At 39.6% G+C, this 19,938-nt stretch overlaps 2 protein-coding genes across 10 annotated transcripts in view; one reads left to right on the top strand and one right to left on the bottom strand.

Moving 5' to 3' along the window:
* The window catches only part of HEATR5B (HEAT repeat containing 5B), a 75,417-nt gene extending 65,804 nt beyond the window's left edge, over positions 1–9,613 (bottom strand). Inside the window, exons 1-4 of one of the 3 annotated variants that reach the window (XM_037066561.1) lie at positions 9,528–9,613; positions 8,598–8,745; positions 4,812–5,023; positions 2,105–2,213 (exon numbers count right to left, since the gene is read on the bottom strand). In XM_037066561.1, coding sequence (XP_036922456.1) covers positions 2,105–2,213; positions 4,812–5,023; positions 8,598–8,723 — 447 coding nt within the window. In that variant the 5' untranslated portion in view covers positions 8,724–8,745; positions 9,528–9,613. Of the gene's footprint in view, positions 1–2,104; positions 2,214–4,811; positions 5,024–8,597; positions 8,746–9,290; positions 9,310–9,465 lie in introns of those variants that run through there. The other 2 variants (XM_037066562.1, XM_037066563.1) reach the window with 2 other exon arrangements.
* A 64-nt stretch (positions 9,614–9,677) lies between these two features.
* Positions 9,678–18,645, top strand: GPATCH11 (G-patch domain containing 11). Of its 7 annotated transcripts, none has more exons than XM_037066829.1 (10): positions 9,678–9,812; positions 11,197–11,256; positions 13,147–13,222; positions 13,768–13,994; positions 14,782–14,823; positions 15,488–15,608; positions 15,732–15,822; positions 16,664–16,780; positions 17,715–17,796; positions 18,394–18,645. In XM_037066829.1, exons 2-10 carry the CDS (start codon positions 11,235–11,237, stop codon positions 18,447–18,449), a joined length of 834 nt encoding a protein of 277 aa, XP_036922724.1. In that variant the 5' UTR covers positions 9,678–9,812; positions 11,197–11,234; the 3' UTR covers positions 18,450–18,645. The 7 variants fall into 7 exon arrangements, with proteins under 7 accessions (XP_036922724.1, XP_036922723.1, XP_036922726.1 ...); XM_037066828.1 differs by having other exon boundaries at positions 9,678–9,813; positions 11,178–11,256; XM_037066831.1 differs by having other exon boundaries at positions 9,679–9,812; positions 13,147–13,218.
* Positions 18,646–19,938: the final 1,293 nt, after the last annotated feature.

The raw sequence follows: 19,938 nt of genomic DNA, 5'->3' as shown, positions 1-19,938 counted from the left end.
AAATTCTACATTTAAACAACAACATACCAAACACAAAAGTTCTCTGGGCCTAATGCTCTTACTCTAAATTGTACACAGTAAGTAATTTAAAAAAGTAAGTATTCTAGAGAGTACCTGAAAGGTAAAAATATTTACTAAGTTCAATTAAATAGTATCTTTCTAAGAAATTAGGTTACAGCAAATAAACACATTCCAATGTCTCCATGACCTGTTGAAGTGCAATATAATGAAAATATAAAAACAAAATCAAAAGCCTTAGTATCAGATCTTAAGGATCCAAACTTTCAGAATGTGAAAGGTTAGGTAAAAAGCAGTTAAGAAGTAATATAAACCATCTACAAGATAAGGAGAACATGCAATACAGTTAAAAATTGTCACAGATATGCCANAGCAAATTCTACATTTAAACAACAACATACCAAACACAAAAGTTCTCTGGGCCTAATGCTCTTACTCTAAATTGTACACAGTAAGTAATTTAAAAAAGTAAGTATTCTAGAGAGTACCTGAAAGGTAAAAATATTTACTAAGTTCAATTAAATAGTATCTTTCTGAGAAATTAGGTTACAGCAAATAAACACATTCCAATGTCTCCATGACCTGTTGAAGTGCAATATAATGAAAATATAAAAACAAAATCAAAAGCCTTCGTATCAGATCTTAAGGATCCAAACTTTCAGAATGTGAAAGGTTAGGTAAAAAGCAGTTAAGAAGTAATATAAACCATCTACAAGATAAGGAGAACCTGCAACACAGTTAAAAATTGTCACAGATATGCTAAGTGACAAATTCAAACTCATTTTCTCATGACGAATTCAAACTCATTTTCATACTCTAATAATGCTTAATTCATGTGTCTAGTATTTTTATTCAAACACAGATCTTTTTCACCAAGCTGTAAGCTTTTTGCTGTCAGGGACCTTGTCTTATTTATCTTTCTATGTTTAATGCCTGACAGTATCTCTTCAACTCTTACTTAATAAACAAATAGAGAAATAGTTCCTAGAGCTCTTTAGTTTCCATAGCTAAGGGAATTAAGACTGAGAGTCCAGGGCTTAGTCTGTTTTTAGTAACTTCAAGTTGACAAGGAATTTTCAGAAGCAATAACAAATTGACATGACAAACAGAACTAGTTTTACTTGATATTAACTGCTGTGTATTGAATAGCATCCCCCCACCCAAAAGATTAGTTCAAGTCCTAAGTGCAACCACCTGTTGACATGACTTTATTTGGAAATGGGTCTTTGCAAATGAAATCAAGTAAAGATGAGTTCATACTGGATTAGAGTGGACCCGAATCCAATAACTGGTATCCTTGTAAGAAGAGAGGGACACAGGTGCGAAGGGAGAGCACCATGTGACAAGGGAAGCAAAGAATGGAGGCACCTACAAACCAAACAATACCAAGGAATGCCAAGGACTGCCAGTAACCACTCGAGGCTAAGAAGACAAGGAAGGATTCTTCCCAACAGGCGTCAGAGGGCGCATGGCCCTGCTGACACCTTGGTCTTAGGCTTCTAGCCTCCAGACCTGTGAGACAATACATTTCTGTTGTTTGAGGCCACCCAGACTGTGGTAATTTATTACAGCAACCCTAGAAAACTAATGCATTAGTAGTTACAGTGCAAAAAATAAAATGGTAATGCAAACACATTATAAGGCTAAATAAAAAATGATAGGTACACCTATTCTTTGTCAAAGAAAAGCATTCTTTCCCCACTCCCTAAAAGATGAGGTAACATCCGTAAATAATATTTATTGTAAAACTTACCTCTGCACTTNCTGTGGTAATTTATTACAGCAACCCTAGAAAACTAATGCATTAGTAGTTACAGTGCAAAAAATAAAATGGTAATGCAAACACATTATAAGGCTAAATAAAAAATGATAGGTACACCTATTCTTTGTCAAAGAAAAGCATTCTTTCCCCACTCCCTAAAAGATGAGGTAACATCCGTTAAGAAAGGGGGCAAGACTTTCCTTTTTTGCAAGTAATTTTAAGTTACCTTCCTGCTAAGCAGTATAAGGCAAACATATGTTTTTAAATGACATTTAACTCCTGCTACTAGCAAAACATGTAAATAATATTTATTGTAAAACTTACCTCTGCACTTTTCAGAGATTTCAAAAGATTATTTACTGTTTCTGGAAATGCACTGCCTAGCATTCTCCCCATTTTTTCATAAAATGCTCCAATGCAAGTCACTGCAGCCCTGTAAGAAGTGGGATTTTCATTAGTAATTGTTCAGGTTAATAATACTTTTCTCATTTTCAGAAATCAATTTATATTTGTGCAAGACGCTTTTGGCTAGGAAACCTTAATTTTCAACTTTAAAAAACACTTCATTTATTCTTTATAATTACAGCAAATACTATGGTCAATCAAATTGTATTCTTGTTAGGAGAACAAACATATATTTACATAATGAATCATACCCATCCTTTGGAAAGAAACCCAAGCTTTCCTTTTACGAAGACTTCTCAAGTTATGCCAAGCCACAAAGAGCCCTCTCTTCTCTCATTATATATAATGTCTGCCACTCATTTTTGCCAAAATTATATTGTTTACTGTGCTGTGACTTGACCATTTTATTCAGCTGTTTCTTATCCTGCCAATGGAAATGTAAATCTGGAGACAGGAATTCATCATAATTTTTGTATTGCTACTTAGCATAAAAATAATAGTAAACAATTACTTGCAAAATGTAATCTAAATAGTCTTAATGGAACATTTGGCTACCTAGAAGAAGAAATGTAACAGCACCCTATCCCTTCAGGAAGGGGGAGACCACCCAACCATCACTCATGTAAACAGTAAACACGTGAATAACTGTGACTTTAGCTTAGAGGCCGGAGCAGGGCACAGAGGTGAAGAGCACGTACATGGGAGTCCGGCAGCTGGGTGCCGGAATCCTGGAGCTCGCCACCCAACAGCTGTGTGTCCTCAGTGAGTCACTCTGAGGCGGAGAGAAATTTAGCTCACTACCATACGCGCAAGAAACGGTAAAATCAGGGAATCGACCATCACCTCTTGACTCCAAATCCCATGCTTTTTTCAATACTCTCCAGGCTGATTATAAACTTAAAGATGACTGAGAGCACATATCAGAATATACTAGGAAATTCCTAAGTAGAAACCATAAATTCGCTGAAAATACATACAAATGATATGTAATATGTAATAAACTCTACTTAACCAGAACTATAAAATCCTGTGTGGTTCTGCTAAGGGGTAGAAAACTTGATGGTTAACATAGTTTCAAACTCCAAAATAAACCAGAAGGCACTAATATGCCCTAATCTCTTCCTTTTGAGATCTACATCTATCTCAAGCAACAAACAGTTTAATCAGGACTTTAATCCGTGCTGTTGAAAACAGACGGAAGAATCAGCGTTCCGCGTCAGTCCCCCACTTCCTCTGTTAGCTACTGTACACTGGCCCTGGCCGCTGGGATGTTGGCGCTCTCCTGTTCTACCCTTGGCACCTTCTGTCCTCAAACAGTAGTGCACTCCTCCTAGGTGCACTGACCCACACCAAAGGGTTCAGCCTATTCCCAAATCTCCACTCTCTATCACCAAAACTACATTTTCAACTCAGTTCTCTAAAATCCAGACCAGGATTTTCACTTCCTACTACACAGTTACTCAGCTATTACCACTAAAACTCCAAAATCAGCACGCCCAGAAAGGAACTCGTCTTCCCCTCACAACTTGTTTCCTCCACTATTCTGTATCTTTCTGAAAAGTACTGTAAATACGGTATAATATTTGTTTCCAATGAGAAGTTTCTTTAGAGAGTAGGTAGGCAAACTACAGCCTGCAAGCTAAATCTGGCCCATCATCCAGTCTACAACCTGTGTTTTAAATGACGTTTTATAAGAACACAGCTCATTTATTTACATACTGTCTGTGGCAGAGGTGAGTAGTTCTGACAGAGATGCACAGTCCACAAAGCCAAAAATATTTACTATCTGGCCCTTTTCATGGTTTGCCGATCCCTGGCCTATCACGTCCATCTTCCCCTCCTCCTATCTTAACCCCTTACTTGACTAACTTCCCTATTTCCTTCCTTGACGGTTGACCTGCTTTCGCTGATGCTTCTTTGAGTGGTCTTCCTCGACAATGCTCTTCCCTCATGGCTAAGCTTATTTAGGTGTATTTTCTCCCACGGCACTCCTCACGGTACTATACCCATTGCGTTTATTTAACTCTTTCACAGAAGGTGTCCCAATAGCCATTATCTTTAAGACTTGCTCCAAAAATGTCTGCCCTTGATCCAAACCACAAGTATGGGCTAGGAGCTGGGTTAAGCTCTTGATCTAGGAGTCGGCAAACTTGCAGGCAAAATGGTACGCAACTCTGCCAGTCTGTCAACATAGCATGAAAGCAGCTACCTCCTAAATGAACAGACATGTCTGCATCCCAACAAAACTTTTTTTACAAAAGAGGTAGCAGGCTGGATTTGGCCTGTGGGCTCTAGTTTGCCCGTTCCTACCTTAATCCCATCACCTAGAGATGCTTTGCTTGTTCCCATCCCAGCCTAGAATATTATCTCCATCCAACTGACCAAAACACCCCGATGCAAACTGCTGACACTATACGAATCCTCTGTAGTTTGCCGAAAGTCCCAGTGTCGATAGAGCCACTGTTGAAAGAGAACCCCTTCCCAGACGGGCTTGGGGAGCTCTTACTGTCAGCAGCAGGCCTCAGGTTTAATCTACTTGGAGGTCTTTATAATCGACAGCCTCTTATTAAGACAAGCTACTCTGAAAACACAAAAAAATGTTCAAGGGTCGATCTCAAGTACTCACAATTTTGTTGGTAAATAGGCTGCAGTGTCGTCTTTACTTCTGATAATGTCATTACATTTTTCAAGTGTTTGGAAAACAGTGAAAGTATCCCCAATGCTATAGAGGGCTGCGAGATTTTTAGCTAACAATTTTCGCGTAGGTGGTCCAGGTGAACTACTTATCAATCCAGTTAATTGTTCAACAAGTTTTTTCTGTTTTTCCTTAACATCAGTCTGTTATAAAAGAAAATAAAGAGCATCAAAAGTTTTTTTTCTTTCTTTTCTTTTTAAATTTAATCTTTATTGTATTTTTTTCCATTACCATTTAGTCCCCCTATAGCCTCCTCCCCCCAGCAATCACCACACTGTTGTCATGTCCACGAGTACTTCTTCCCTTCTGCTTGATCCTTCTACACCCTCACCCCCACCCTCTGCCCCCAACCAGCTGCTCTCCATCTACAGGGTCCAGCAGAAGTAAGGCCTGCTTGAGTGTGGTTCCTAGGGCAATAATAATGGGTGTAATAACTGACAGGTTTAATTTGAACATTTCACCTAAATTGTCCTAAGGTGTGCTTGAGTGTGATGGTGTCATGTTACAGAATTACATGCTTATGACTTTGTAATAAAAAGAGGGCACTGTTTGTGCCAGACCCTGTATGAGTCTGTCTCTGTCCAGTTTTTTTCTTACATGTACTTTTGTTGCCTTTTAGTCAGAATAAGAAATACTTAGTTAAGGCACTCTAATAATTCAAATCTATATTACATTAGGTATAAAACCATAAGTGAGAATTTTCAAGGTGAGTTCAGTAAGAAATGAATCATTCATTACTACATTAAATAGTCTCCTTCACTCCCCTCCAAAGCCAAAAGTTGGTTGCCAACAAACGTGACTACTCCTGACTCAAGTTTTCATGCCAACTCACTAAGAAATAAGCCATAGTCCAAGGACATAAAATATTGGGCATATGGACAACTGATGTCTTAGAACTCAGATAAGCTCTCCTTGAAAAGCAAAGTCAGTAGTCCAAAACATTATAGGTCAGTGAAGGAAATCAAAAGAAACTCTGAAGGAGCCCTAGAAAACAGAAAAAATATTCAGATCTACCCATAATCAATACTAAAAACTCATTCATTCATTCAATGTGTATTGTGTATTGAATATGCCATGCACCACTCTAAGCACGAATATTCCAGGCAACAGTGAACACAACAGACCGAGTCTATGCCCTCATGAATTTACATGCTAGAGAGGAGACACAGAATTCACCAACTAAATGAATAAATAGTGTGCTTACTACCTTAGGTTGACCGGTGAGGAAAGGCCTCTCTAGAAGTGAATGTGTGACATGTGCAAATATCTGGGAGAATACTCCAGACAGAGGGAACTGGGTAAAGGCATGGAGGGAGCATGCTTAACATGCTTGAAGACAGTGAGAAGGCTGTTTAGGCTAGAGGAGAATAAGAGACAGGATGTAGCAAGAGATGGAATCAGAAGAGTAGAATGGACTCGACTGTGTCTTATTTTATTCTGAGAGCTTGAAGCAGAGGAAGGACGTGATCTAAATGTTTTAACAGGCTCATTCTGACCACTGAGCTACGAATACTCTGCAAGGTACACATCAGAAGCACAGTGAGCACTTAGGAAGCTTTTGCAATAATCCAGATAAGAGATGAGGATGGTAACAATGATGAAAAGTTATTTAATTCTGCATATCTTTAGTGGATAGATCCAATAGGATTCACTCATGGATATGAAATGAATATGATGTAAAATTTGAGAATAAGAGAGAAGTCAAGGATGCTTCTAAGGTTTATGACCTACACAGTTAGGAGGCTGAAATGGGCACTTCCTGAGATGAAGAGCATTGGGGAAAGGACAGGTTTGGAAGGGGGAAGTCAAGAATTTAGTTCTGAACATGTTAACTTAGAGATGCTGTTTAGATAGCCAAGATAAAGCGGTAGAGTGCCTCACGGTATATCGGGGAGTCATTACTATATAGACGGTAGTAAAAATATGAGATTAGACATCACTGTAAGAGTAAGTATAGATTTTTAGAATAAATTTTTATTTTAGTTTTTAAAGATTTTTATTTATTTACTTTTAGACAGAGGGAAGGAAGGGAGAAAAAGAGGGAAACACTAATGTGTGGTTGCTTCTCATGCACCCCCTACTGGGGACCTGGCCCGCAAGCCAGGCATGTGCCCTTTGGTTCGCAGGCTGATGTTCAATCCACTGAGCTACACCAGCCAGGGCTGTATAGATAGATTTTTTAAAAAAGAAAAAGAAGACTGCCCAGGACTGAGAAAGAACCAACAAATGGGAACGAGGAATCATTAGTGAAGTAGGAAAAGAACTAAAACAAATGGTGTCTTTGGAACCACAAATAGGATGCAATGTGCATCCACAATAACAATAAAAATCAACTGTATAATTTGAAAGGAGGGTGTACAGATGTTCTTCTTATCACACTTCATACCTTGGATAACTTTGTACATAATCTTTTGTATTTTTCATTTTCACAATAAAAAATATCCAAGTGTTTCAGGTAGAAGATCAACTATGTCCATTGATACAGAATACTGACCCCTTGGTTTGGGCAATTTGAGATACTAATGACTGGACAAGAGCTGTTCAGTGGAGTAGAGGCAACAAATACCCAATTGGAGGGGGTTTAAGAGAAAATAGGAATGTCTAGTTGAAGAAGCCTTACTAAAAGGGCTTCTTTAAAACTAAAGGGCAACCAAAAAAGGGGGCAAAAATCCACAAGAGTTAAGAAAGAGGAAAAGAATCAATGCAAAATATGGAATTCAAGTGTCCCCAACAGGGAAAGCTGAGAAGAGACCCAATTTACAACAAAAAAATCCTCTAAAAGTTCATGTTGTCTGTTCTTGCTGTTTTGATGCTCTAGGCACACATGGGAAAGCTATGTCTAGAAATGGAGGGAAACACTGAGAATCTAAGAAGCTGTAAGACGCCCCTATCTCCCTCCTCTGTTCTGGACTTACGGAGCCCAGGCACAGCTGTGGGCTGGGAAATGGCACTGAGAACACAGAGACTGAGTGAAAGTTTACATACTGAATGTTCAGGTCCCCAGCCTTCTCCCTCAATTCCTAGAACCTGAACAACTAGTCACGCACCCTAGAACAGGAGAGTAGAACAGTCTCTTCTGGGGAATGACTAGCCAAAAAACCGCCTATGGTACTAGCATCAAGGGGTCCTCAAAGAACTAGACTAGCCTAAGGTGAAGTGCAGTTAACAAACTTCGCCCTGCCCAGAAAACATTTTTACTACTCACTCTTATATTTAAGCAGACAACCAAAGAGCATCAGACGTTTGAGGAAAGCAACTAATTTTAAAGACAGAAAATAAAACACACAGATAATAAAAACCAACACACAATAATGCAATAGACTACTGCATTAGGACAAAGAAAACAGAAGGAAAGTCTATTATTAACTCCTTGGAGAAATGAACGAAGACATCGAAACTGCCAGACAACACCAAGGGACCACCTGCAGCTGCAGATGATGAATTTAAAGTGACAGCAGTCATATAGTCATGTTTTCCTCCAGTCGCATTCAGCTGCCCAAGTACAGACATGAAGAAGGCAACAAGGTGGGTTTAAAGGAGCTTTGGGTTTTGCCACAGAATAAAATAGTACAGAGAGAAATTCCTATTATAGTGTAATATTCTCAAGATCCATAACTGACCCACAACCTTTCCAAAAATGCTTTCTCACAAATCATGAACACATAATATTCTTGACTACGTTAAACCAACGGGAGGGGGGGGAAAGCAATACCATACCTTGTTGGCAGCAATCAAGACTTTATCAAGAAATCGCAGCCATTCGAAGATAAAAACTGGCCTCTTTGCTTCAGTGATTTGAGCCAATGCTTCTTCGTTTAGCAATAAACTGTGGGCTAACTCCATTACTGAAGTTTTAAACTCACACCTTAAAGGAACAAATTTAAAAAAATACTCATACGTTAAAAGTTCAGCTTAATGATTACAACCACTAAAAAATGAAAAGTCAAACTTTACTTCTCATTTCATCTGAAGGACATTTGATGCAAACCTGAGAACTAAATTTTAAACAGGAGTACAAAACAGTGAAAGAAAGTAATGATTCATGAGCAAAAACAATGAGGTAAATGGGCCATTTTTTTCCAGAAAAAAAAAATATGCCTAGAAGAAACACATGCCATTAACTCATTCCAGAAACTGGAAAACTGGAGCAGCAAGATCAAACGCCAGCCAGGCCTGACAACCCAGCCTCCTTTTTTCCTGTCTGGGTGCACCTGCTGGGTGCACAGCGCCCTTGCCCCTCCCCTGCTGCACCTTGCCTAGGAGTATATCAAAACGCCCCAGCAGGAAGATCCCACACTGGAAGCCCCCCAGTCTTACAATGAAGAGGTGGGGGCAGTCAGGTCCCCACCCCACCCCCCATCCCCGGGCAGTGCCAGAACGCAGCCGGCGGAGGCTGCGCGCGCTGCGGACCTGGGTTAACACGACTCCTCTGAAGACCTTAGAGCAGCGCGGGGCCTGGGGAAAGGGAAGCAGGCCGCCACAGACCTAGGTGGTCATTCAGCTGTCAACCCCAGGAGGCGCGGGCTTGGAATCGAGTCCGGCGTTGGAAAAGAGAAAAAGTTCTTTACGAAGTCGAATTTCCTCCCCAGCCAGGGTAGTCTGCGCGCGTCAATGTGCAGGCTTCGCCGGCGGAAGAGACAGCCTCACCTCCTGGTCTGGCAGGGGCCGATCAGCTGAGCTCTAGCCCAAAGCAGCCACCAAAGTACCCGGATACCCTGCCTCCCTCAATCCTGCCTCGGAGAGCGCGCGTGCGCAGGTTGATATTGCGCAAGCGCACTAACCACGTCCTTCTAGCCCCGCCTGCCGCAAGTTGCCATTAGACTGCACTCGGAAAGTTAGGTCGGGCCGGCGTGCTGACGTCCTGCGCAGGTTGGTGAGCGTCTGAGCCGCGCGCACTGTAGTCAGCTGACCCGGGGCTAGTGAAGCTGCCAGGTAAGGGTCTGGTGGCACCAGATAGAATGATAAAGGGCGGAGATCTGTGTGTTGGTGGACACACCATCACCCACATTCGCACCCGAAGTGGTCGCGTAGGTGGGACGCTTGCAGCTGGGAGGGACGGGAGAGGGTAGGGATCAGTGGTCTCTGAGGGGAGTGTTTAAGACTGAGGCATTTTTGGTCACCTTTCTGCTGTACATCTAACTACATAGCCGGTCTTTCTACTAGGTTGTGTAGTCGGACACTCGGTGTCCGAAGCAGCACTCTTGTTGCTACTTCCCTGCCCTCTCTCTGCCAAAAACAAAACAAAACAAATAAAAAACACCCAGCAACTATTCCTCCCAAAAACTGGTAACTCCATTCTTTCAGGTATTCACGCCAAAAGTCTTGGTGTAATCCTTTACAATCCATCAGCAAATCTTCAAAATATCTCTACCTACAAAATATATCCGGAGTGTGACCAGTTCTTATCACTTGCACTGCTGTCACTGTGCGCCGAACCACCGTCATCTCTGCCTGGATTCTCCCCTTGTGAAGTTTATTCTTGTGCTTGATGGGCAGGGGGGATGCTGTGATATATTGTACCCACAGAAAGGGAGCTTTAAATAGGGGTTACCGATTCTTTTTAAATATCTGCCTAGCACTTTGGAGCCTAGTGGGTCCCTTAAAAATAATTGAATCCCATTTGCAGTAGCAAGAGCCCTGAGGCCTGGATTCTTTGTCCTGTTGAGCATGTCATTTAGCCATACTGAGTCTTAACTTCTTGGACTAGTAAGCAGGACTAACTATATTCTTGCCTTGTAGAGTTTTTAATGATGATTAAATGGGTTTGTAAATGTGTGATACTCGGGGTAAGGGCTAAGTCATTGTGCGTAAAAATACTGTTATTACCAATGAGTATGGTGAATGAATTATCACAAACACTGAATATAATCTTCCATATTTTTAATGTATTATAATAGAAGGAAAAGTAGGCAAAACTAAACTGTGATGTTTAAAGATGTGCAAGTGGATGATGAGACTACAGAAAAGGAGGTGACTAGGAGGTGTACAATTGAATAGGGAACAAAAAGGGCCAGTGAGGTTCTATCTCCTGATGTGAGTGGTGGTTTGTATTATCCTTTACTGTATAATAAATTATCCCAAATTTAGCAGCTCAAATAACTATAACCACTTCTTATATCACAGTTTCTCTGGATCACAGAATTGTTACTAGTTTAGCTTAGCTCAGACTTTTGTGAGAAGTTGTAGAGAAGATGCCAGCCCAGGCTGAGTCATTTCAAGGCCAGATTGGCACTAGAGGGTCCATTTCCAAGGTAGCTCACTCATGTAGCTCTCGTATTTGTGCTGGTTGTCAACGGAAAGTCTCTGTCCCTCCCAGGTGGACCTCTCCATGAGCTGGTTAAGTGTCTTCACTACATGACAGCCAACTTCCTTCAGAGTGAGTAATTACTAACTTCAAACTAGTGTCTTTTATGACCAAGCATCATACTCCATCTTTCTATAATATCCTATTGGATACACAGGTCAGTTCCTGTGAAAGGAGACTATACAAGGACATTGAAAACCAAGAGGCAAGAATCTGTGGAGACCACCTGGGAGGTTACCACCTAATTACAAGAGTATGTGCCTCATAATAATTCATTAAGCTGTACATTTGTTTTATGTGATTTTCTGTATTTATGATATATTTACATCAAGCTTAAAATCAGGCATGACAACACAGGGGAAATGTATTTATTACTACAAGTATTACTAAAGACCCTTTTCCTCCTCATTACTGAACATCAACAATTTATGATGTTTGGGACACAGTTGTATAGGCATTGGGCATATAGGGGACTTATCTTTGTGGTTTACAGCCTAGTTAGGAAGATATACATTAAAAACTAGGACAGTAATATTTTTTTCATCCCATGTAATGGTTCAGACTCTTGGTTGCAGTTGACAGAATCCCCACTCCAACTGGCTTAAGTAATGAGGAAATTTATTTGCCTCTGTAGCTCAGAAGATTCATAGGGCATGGCATCAAATAAAGAGCTACAGAAATCAGGGTGTTGGGACCTAGGTTGGAGATTCAGTTCTTTTAGGCCTGTTTTCTCTGTCTGGCTTTATTCTGCAGAACAGCATCTCTTCATATGGCCAAGAAGAGGGCCATCTGCAGCCCAGCTTCACCTAGTTCTAGTTCAGAAACCCACATGAAGACAGTTTTCTCCCTACAATCCACATATTCATATCATGTAAAGAAAGAGAGGTTTCTTTGCCCTGTTAAATTCTCTCTTATGGGGGTGTGAAGTACCATAATGAGCCATTTTATGCTCAAGAACGTATGGAGATTGTTGCCTTCCTCGAGAACAACATGGAGGCCAAAGGGCTGGGTTCCCAAAGGAAAACGTTAACATCTCCTGGGACCCTGTTAGAAATGCATAACCTCAGGCTCCAGCTCAGGATCAGACTCTGCCTTTTAAGACCCTGGTGCAATTCAAATATGCAGTAAAGTTTGAGATGCACTTTTCTGGATTATTATTTTACCCATTTATGGACCAATTACATGATTTTGCTATATTGGCTGGAGACTGTCCTCAAAAATGTTTCCATATAGGTGAGGTGTTCACTATATGAAGTTCCAAATGAGCAGCTAATATAAAATGCTATAGAGGCCTGGTTTTTGTAAAGGAGGGCAACGGAAGCCTAGGATGAAGAAAACATCAGTGGTACGCTCAGAGGGCGATGAGAAGCCTGTGTGATTTGAATAATGAATCCTAGAGAGTCAGGGATCAGCTTATGGAGGGATTCTGCTACATTGTTAAAGCAACTGGTTCTCTGCCTATAGGGCAGAGTTTATTGAAGGATTTGAAACAGCAAGTAACATGATCTGACTTACATTTTTAAAACACCATGGCAGAGAGGGTGGAGAGGATGGATTGGAAGAGGAGAAGCTAAAGGCAATGAGACCAATTAGGAAGCAGTTGGAATAGCTCTGGTGAGAAAGAAATACCTGAACTAAGGTAGTGGCCACACCTATAGGAGAAAATGCCAATGAGGGGAATTACGGAGGAGGAAGTGACAGAGGTTTTTAAGAGGTCGGGAATGGGGAGATAGCAGTGACTTTAACTTGGAAATACAGGGGATGAAGGGAATTTGGGGTAGAGGAGAAGAAGTTGTAGGGATTGTTGAGTTTGAGAACTCCACACAGAAAGTTGTCAGAACGTCCCGTGGCTATGGAAGAGAGCTCTGGATAAAGTTCATGGCTGGAGATACAGAAAGGTTTATTTCCATTTTGGTAAACTAAAAATGAAGTAACTGTTACTTTATTCTCTTTGATTTGCAGATACTTTTGTCATTCAAAGTGGAACATGGCAGAAGAAGAGGACTATATGTCTGATTCCTTCATTAATGTCCAGTAAGTAAGTGTGACCACTTCATGTAATGATACGTATAAGGCATTAATGTAGACTCTTAAGCAATGACATTGACATTTTTAAATGTGAGTTTGGAAAGTTAAGTCTTACTGCTTTAGGGGAACACTGTCCTCAAGTCTACTCAAAGACACTGGGAGCCTCTTCCCTTTTAGTGCTAAGCATTTTACTTCTGCCTTTGATTCTTTTTATTTCTACTCCTCCAAGGAACTTTACTTTTTCCTTTATTTCATCTCGTTATCTCTTTTAGCTACTATTTACCTTTGCCCTTTATTGTTGCCAAATGCCTTAGAAAAATTAGTTGAAATTTACTTTTTTCCAGTTTCTTCAACTGTGTGCTTTCTTTAGTTTTCCACAATCTGGCAACCATCATCATTTTTAGTAAAACAGCTATTCTCAGAAGTCATCGATACATTCTAATATAGGTGGTAACAAAGATGATCAGAGAGGTAGCCCTAAAATAAGAGTAAGTATCAAAGTCAAGGGAAAACTCCACATACGCATCTAAAACAACCTTTTCCCTTATTCTTCAGAGAAGATATCAGGCCAGGATTGCCAATGTTGAGGCAAATTCGAGAAGCCCGTCGAAAAGAAGAAAAGCAACAAGAAGCTAATCTGAAAAACAGGCAGAAGAGTTTAAAAGAAGAAGAACAAGAAAGACGTGACATTGGGTTGAAGAATGCACTAGGCCATGAAAACAAGGGGTTTGCTTTGCTCCAGAAGATGGGATATAAAAGTGGTCAGGCCCTTGGCAAGAGTGGTAAGTCACATCCAGAAATAAAAAGGTTTCCTTACCACTCAGTGGTGTCCGTGAATACCAGAGATGACTCTTTAATCTTACTCATCTACACAGAAATTAAAACAACTTAAACTTCTTAGTCTGTTAGGTGCTAACAAGCTTCATGGAGAACTTTCTCCTTCCCACACCCACTTCAGACAACCCTGGGTGTCAGCCTAGCTCAAAGGCACTAACGACTGGGATGGACAAAGCTTAAGTGGAGGCAACAGCTAAGCATGGTGACCAGAGAAGGGATGAGAAGCACCGTGGCCAAAGGATAGTGAAGAGACATGGAGGACGATGTCAAGACTCTGCCCTGTTTGCTCTGTACCTGTAGCAGCTGCCTGAGTGACCGCCCCATTAGAGAATCTCCATTCTCACCTCTCTTTTTTAGGAAGTGAGACTTTATTAAGATATAAAGGCCATATATTTAAAGTAGTGTCTGTAAGCTGTTTCTTCTCTTTATTGTCTTCTTTATTGCAGTTGCTTTAATCTTCATCCTAGCAAGGCTGTCACTGTCTTGGATGTTTAATATCAGGCTTTCGCTTCTTAAGACCCCACCTTCAGGTGACGTAGGAGGCTGTGGGTCAGCCTTGTTGAGGACTAGGATTCAAAAGACAGTAACTGGTTTAGCATACTGATGTTCAGACTTCAGCTTGAATATTGCTGAAACGGGAGGGAATCTGTATGGGACATTGTAAAGCCGCACACTGTGCTTATGTTTTTGAAGAATTTCTGAAGTAGTTTGTGTTTTGTACTCTGTTTTTAGGAGATGGTATTGTTGAACCAATTCCTCTCAATGTCAAAACAGGTATGTAATTATGTTTAGGGATATGTACCAGTAATAATATGCTTATGTTTATATCACATACAGTTGCTTAAATATTTTTATAGTAGTGCTGTTACAGTTCTTATCATAGGAAGCCCTCATTAAAATGTCTCTTTGTTAAACTTCTAAACCTTTTAAACTAAAAATAAAAGTAAGTTTTAGTAAGTATAAATTTAAATCATAAAAATATAGGAGAAAGTTGTTGTAACCATTAAAAACACAAAGGTATTTTTATCAGTCAAAATGTTCTAAAAGTATTCTGAAACAAAATTGTCCACTAAAAGTTCTTCTTACACATCAGGGGGATCGCGTTGTTAGTACGCGATTGCCTGACCACCGTGCTGTCCAATAAAACAAATACAAATTAATACTGAATGTGAACTGTAATTGAAAAATAAAATTTAAAGATAAACAGATGTTTTTCTTAATACTTTGTGAGAATTAAGAAAAAATATGTTATTTGGTTACCATATTTATGTGTTTGAGGTTTAAAAAAAATCTCTAGTGTTTTCTCCTGTCATTCTTGTCAATGATTTTGAGCAATTGTACTCACGTTGCAATTACCTTTAATTTGTAAATATTTGTATTGTCGTGTTTTGAAATATAAAATCAGTAAGTTTCTCATCAAAGTTGTCTGTTTGAACAGGAAAAAGTGGCATTGGTCATGAGGCATTATTGAAACGAAAAGCAGAGGAAAAATTAGAAAGCTACCGGAGAAAGGTCCATATGAAAAACCAGGCTGAAGAAAAAGCTGCAGAACAGTTTCGGTAACGCTTTGTATTGGGGCTGCTTTTGGCGTCGTCTTTTCTTCAGTGTGGTATGTTTTCCGGTCGCATAAAATGGCTAAAGAGAGTACAGAACTGTGATGTACTGTTTTTCCTTTCCACTAGAATGAGACTTAAGAATAAGCAAGATGAAATGAAGCTAGAAGGAGATCTTAGAAGAAGCCAGCGAGCCTGTCAACAATTGGATACGCAAAAGGCAAGCCTGCTCTCTGCGTTCAGTGTGGTAGTGATGTGTGTTGGCGCCCAGGAGGATCTGCCCTGAGTTTATATTTTTAAAAGCCAAACTAAACAAAACAGTCCAAGTCTGGTAAACCTGGTCTTCTGCTGATTAAAACTTTTATTTACTGTGTACCACTGATCTATGATAATTGATACAATGATGACTTGTTTACGGCAGGAACCTCAATAGTCTGAATTATCCAATAGGGTTAAATAGCATTTTTACAATTTAATTGTTCTCTGCTCATTTGAATATTGATTACCAAGGGCTACTGTGTGTGGAAATTCTATTCCCCAGAATACCTGACTAACCAGACGAGCCAGTTTTTAGTCCCTATTCAGCACCTCCTGTGTCTCTAAGTAGTAAGACCATGGTACAATACCATATATTTCAGATCTGAGTGATTTGTATTTTGATTTTTTTTAAATTTTGCTGGTTCAAAATAAAATGACTTCATTTAATGAATTTCTATCATCTTTAAATAGATTGCTAGAAGTAATCTCTCATTTTTCTATATTTCCCTAGCACTTTATTTTGAATGTATGTCATGACTCTTAAGATTTTTCTAGCTTATGTATTATTTTATGCCCATTAAGCTACTTATGTCATAGCTTATTTTCCCTACTAGACTGTCAGCAACTTGGAGACAATATTCTAATTGAGTTTTGTATCCCCAGAGTTCATAATACAGTGCTTCAGTCTTGACGCTGCACTCAGTAAATATTTAATTGAAAGAATGAGTTCATGTTGACATGAACATACAAGAGATAGTTCCATGTTTATCTATGTTTAATTGGAAGTAATTGTACATTTTCAGAATATTCAGGTTCCCAGGGAGGCCTGGTACTGGCTGAGGGTTGAAGAGGAGGATGAAGAAGAGGAAAAGGAAGAAAACGAACAAGACGAAGATGAATATGACAGTGAAGATTTAAGTGTATGTTTTAGTACCATTTCCTTGATCAGGGTGTCTCAGCATTAGCACTATTAAGATTGTGAGCAGGGTACTTGTTTGTCATGGGGTGCTGGCCTGTGCATTGTGTGATCTCTCACAGAACCCCAGGCCTCTCCCCACCAGATGCTTGCTGCGCTTGCCCCTTGTGACAACCAAAAGTAACTCCAGAAATTGTTAAGTGTGCTGTGAGGGGAGGGATCACCCCCAGTTGAGAACTACTACATCATAGGTTTATATCCCTAAACCAAAACTTCATGTAATTTTTCCCATTAGTTTCAGTTTACTCCCTCACCTCTGCCGGATGACGGATTAGCTGCACAAGTAAATTATTTTCATTTCCACTTTGTTTCCTGTTAAACTTTTGGAAGTGATTCTAATGAGTATCTCTCTCACTCACCTGTACACAAGACAAAACCAAAAAAAAACCCTCAGTTCTAAGGAAGTGGAGATTATTCAGGAAATGAATACACTGAATGCACATTCCTGTGGTTACATGTATATAAGCATTTTGTAAGACACATTCAAAATTGGAAAAATCTATGTTCCACTTAACTAGGAGACCACTGGTGAGATCTTCAGTGGCACAGGGATGATGTTTACCCTCATCCCACCAGAGAAGGTAGATCCTTTGAAAACAGAGATGGTTTTTAAGGATCCTGGCCTAATAGAGCAGTTGAATTCTATTTACTGAATGTTAACAAGTGGTCCATGTTGTGTCTGGGAGACTTGTGAAACTATCAGGGTAGCTGGTAAACTGGGACACGTTCTAAAATAATTCCGCTTTTGACATTCTCCTAAGGGTTGAGAGTGTAGTGGGAGATGTATGGCCCTGGGCTAATTCAGCTTGATCCAACAGACAAGAAAACCAAGATTCTGTTCTGTGTGAACCATTAATGTGCTTGTGTCCTGTATCTAGGTACTGGACAAATTACAAATATTGACTAGTTATTTAAGAGAAGAACATCTATATTGTATTTGGTGTGGAACAGCCTATGAAGGTAAGAAAATACTTTAAACTGTTTAAAAATATTGAATACAAGTGCTTATATTTTTAACTTTATTTTTTTATAAAAGTCACATTTTCCATGAATAATGGAAATTTCTTCTATCCAAATGGTAACAGGAATAAATGTCTTAAAGAAATACTAGATATAGAAATAATTGAGGCCTTATTAAAAGTGTTTTTAACTTTTCAGAAACTGAACATGCAGAAGGGAATTTTTCAGTGTTTTATTTCAAAAGAATTTTGAATCACTCACGGTGATAACTTTTTTCATACTTTATTTTTAAGGAGCCTTCTGTTGCAGGTACTTGAAAAATATATTAAAGTTTTAGTTAGCTAGAATATTGCTCCTGAACCATAAAAATCAGCATGTTGAAATCCACTCCATTTTTTTTTAATTGTGAGAAAGAAATGAAGGATTTTGTACTTGAGAGTGAAGACTTTTTGGTTGTTTCTTTAAAATCTCCTCCCAGTATGTTTAACAATAACTAGCAAACACAGCTACAAAATCCATGCTATACCGAAATAATTTTCCAGAATAGTTTACTACACACGTTGTATTGATCTTTTATGTTCCTCATGTAAATTACAGATAAAGAAGACCTGTCTTCAAATTGCCCGGGACCAACTTCTGCAGATCATGACTAAGATTATTCTCAATAAAGTAGAAATTTGGAAAATGCTGTTGCTGTTGTTTCCTAGTCAGTTGAGCAGTTAGAATTCCTAGTTTTGTTGTTATTGTTATTTTGCTCCATGTGTACTTTAGAAGTAGTTTGTTCTTTAGAATGTAACTGTTCACTGACTTCAATAAAGTAATGGAATGCTATTTCCATTAGACATGGGCCACTACAATTTATGACTCTATTTTGATGCTTAGGAAGTTTAAAGACATCAACAAATAACTCTCTTATTTCCCTCTTCACTCTGGAATAAATTGAGAAGACATGGGAGTCAGAGAGATATTCAAATACCATCTTTACCATGAGTGACGCTGAAGCAGAGAGCAAGGCTGACTTGTTCTCCAGCCAGGCTCCTGACCGGAGAGAACAGCTCACCCCTGTCTCACAGGGACACAGCCTGTCTTTGCATTCTGAGGCCAGTTAGCTTTCTAGGTGATAGAACCTTCCAGGGACTGGGCAACACATGCTAAGTCTCTTCTCCCCAAATCACTCAGCAAATAAGACACCCTTCTGTCAAGAGAGAATGAATGGGGGTTCACAGAGCTTATCCCCACACTTCCCAGACCTTCCCTTGCTGGATAGCTCTAAGCAGTTTTTAAAGTTATTTTTCTGTCTTAAGCTGAAATCTGCTTTCCTATAATTTGACCAAGTACAGCTAAGTGCATACCATGGCACCTCTGCAGGGCTTCATCTAAGATTGGGCATCTAAAGTGAACTTTTTTCCACAAGCTGAGGTGCCTCCTCCAGTGATTTTGATTCAGCTAACCTAGGATATTGGGTATCTGTATTTATTTTAAAGTTCTAAGACAGTCTGATAAGCACCTGTGGGTGAGAACTAATGCTACAGGCTAACTACATAGCACTACTGTTCTTGGGATAGAGCTGTGATCTTGCCCATAGAACTTTACATCTCACCTTTCGGTAGCATTGAGCAGGAGATCAACTTCTTCCTTTTATTAGAAATAGTGTGCATGAGAACATAGCAAAAGCTAGCTATGCTGGCACACGTGAATTAATAGCACATCGTTTTAGCCTTTGACCTATGTGGCCTAGTTCACTTGTCCTCTAGTTGAACTTGGAGAGCTTTAAAAAATAACACAAGGGTCCCCCCCTCCAGAGATTCTGACATAATTGGTCACTGTGGCCTGAGTGTCACTGCCCTTGATTCTGTGACGCAGCAGCTTGAGAACCACGACCCTGGTGAAGTCCTGGACCTTAGTTTTTCACCCAGAAAATGCATCATTTTTATAAATATAGATAGGCATATAAAATACTGGAGTTTATGTAGTTGGATAATACTACTTAATATTTACTTGTTTCATTAAAAATAAGTGATAATAGCTAAAACAAAGGAGTACCTCTGTTCCTCATAATTATAGTCAGATACTTTCCTGTCATTTCAGCCAACATACCAATATTCAGTCAGCCCCACAGCCATGCAGACTGTTTTATATGAA

The sequence above is a fragment of the Sturnira hondurensis genome, unplaced genomic scaffold (assembly GCF_014824575.4).
Source record: "Sturnira hondurensis isolate 20B ecotype Veracruz unplaced genomic scaffold, ASM1482457v3 Scaffold0016663, whole genome shotgun sequence".
Taxonomy (NCBI): Eukaryota; Metazoa; Chordata; class Mammalia; order Chiroptera; family Phyllostomidae; genus Sturnira; species Sturnira hondurensis.
This window is presented reverse-complemented; position numbering and strand designations above follow the sequence as displayed.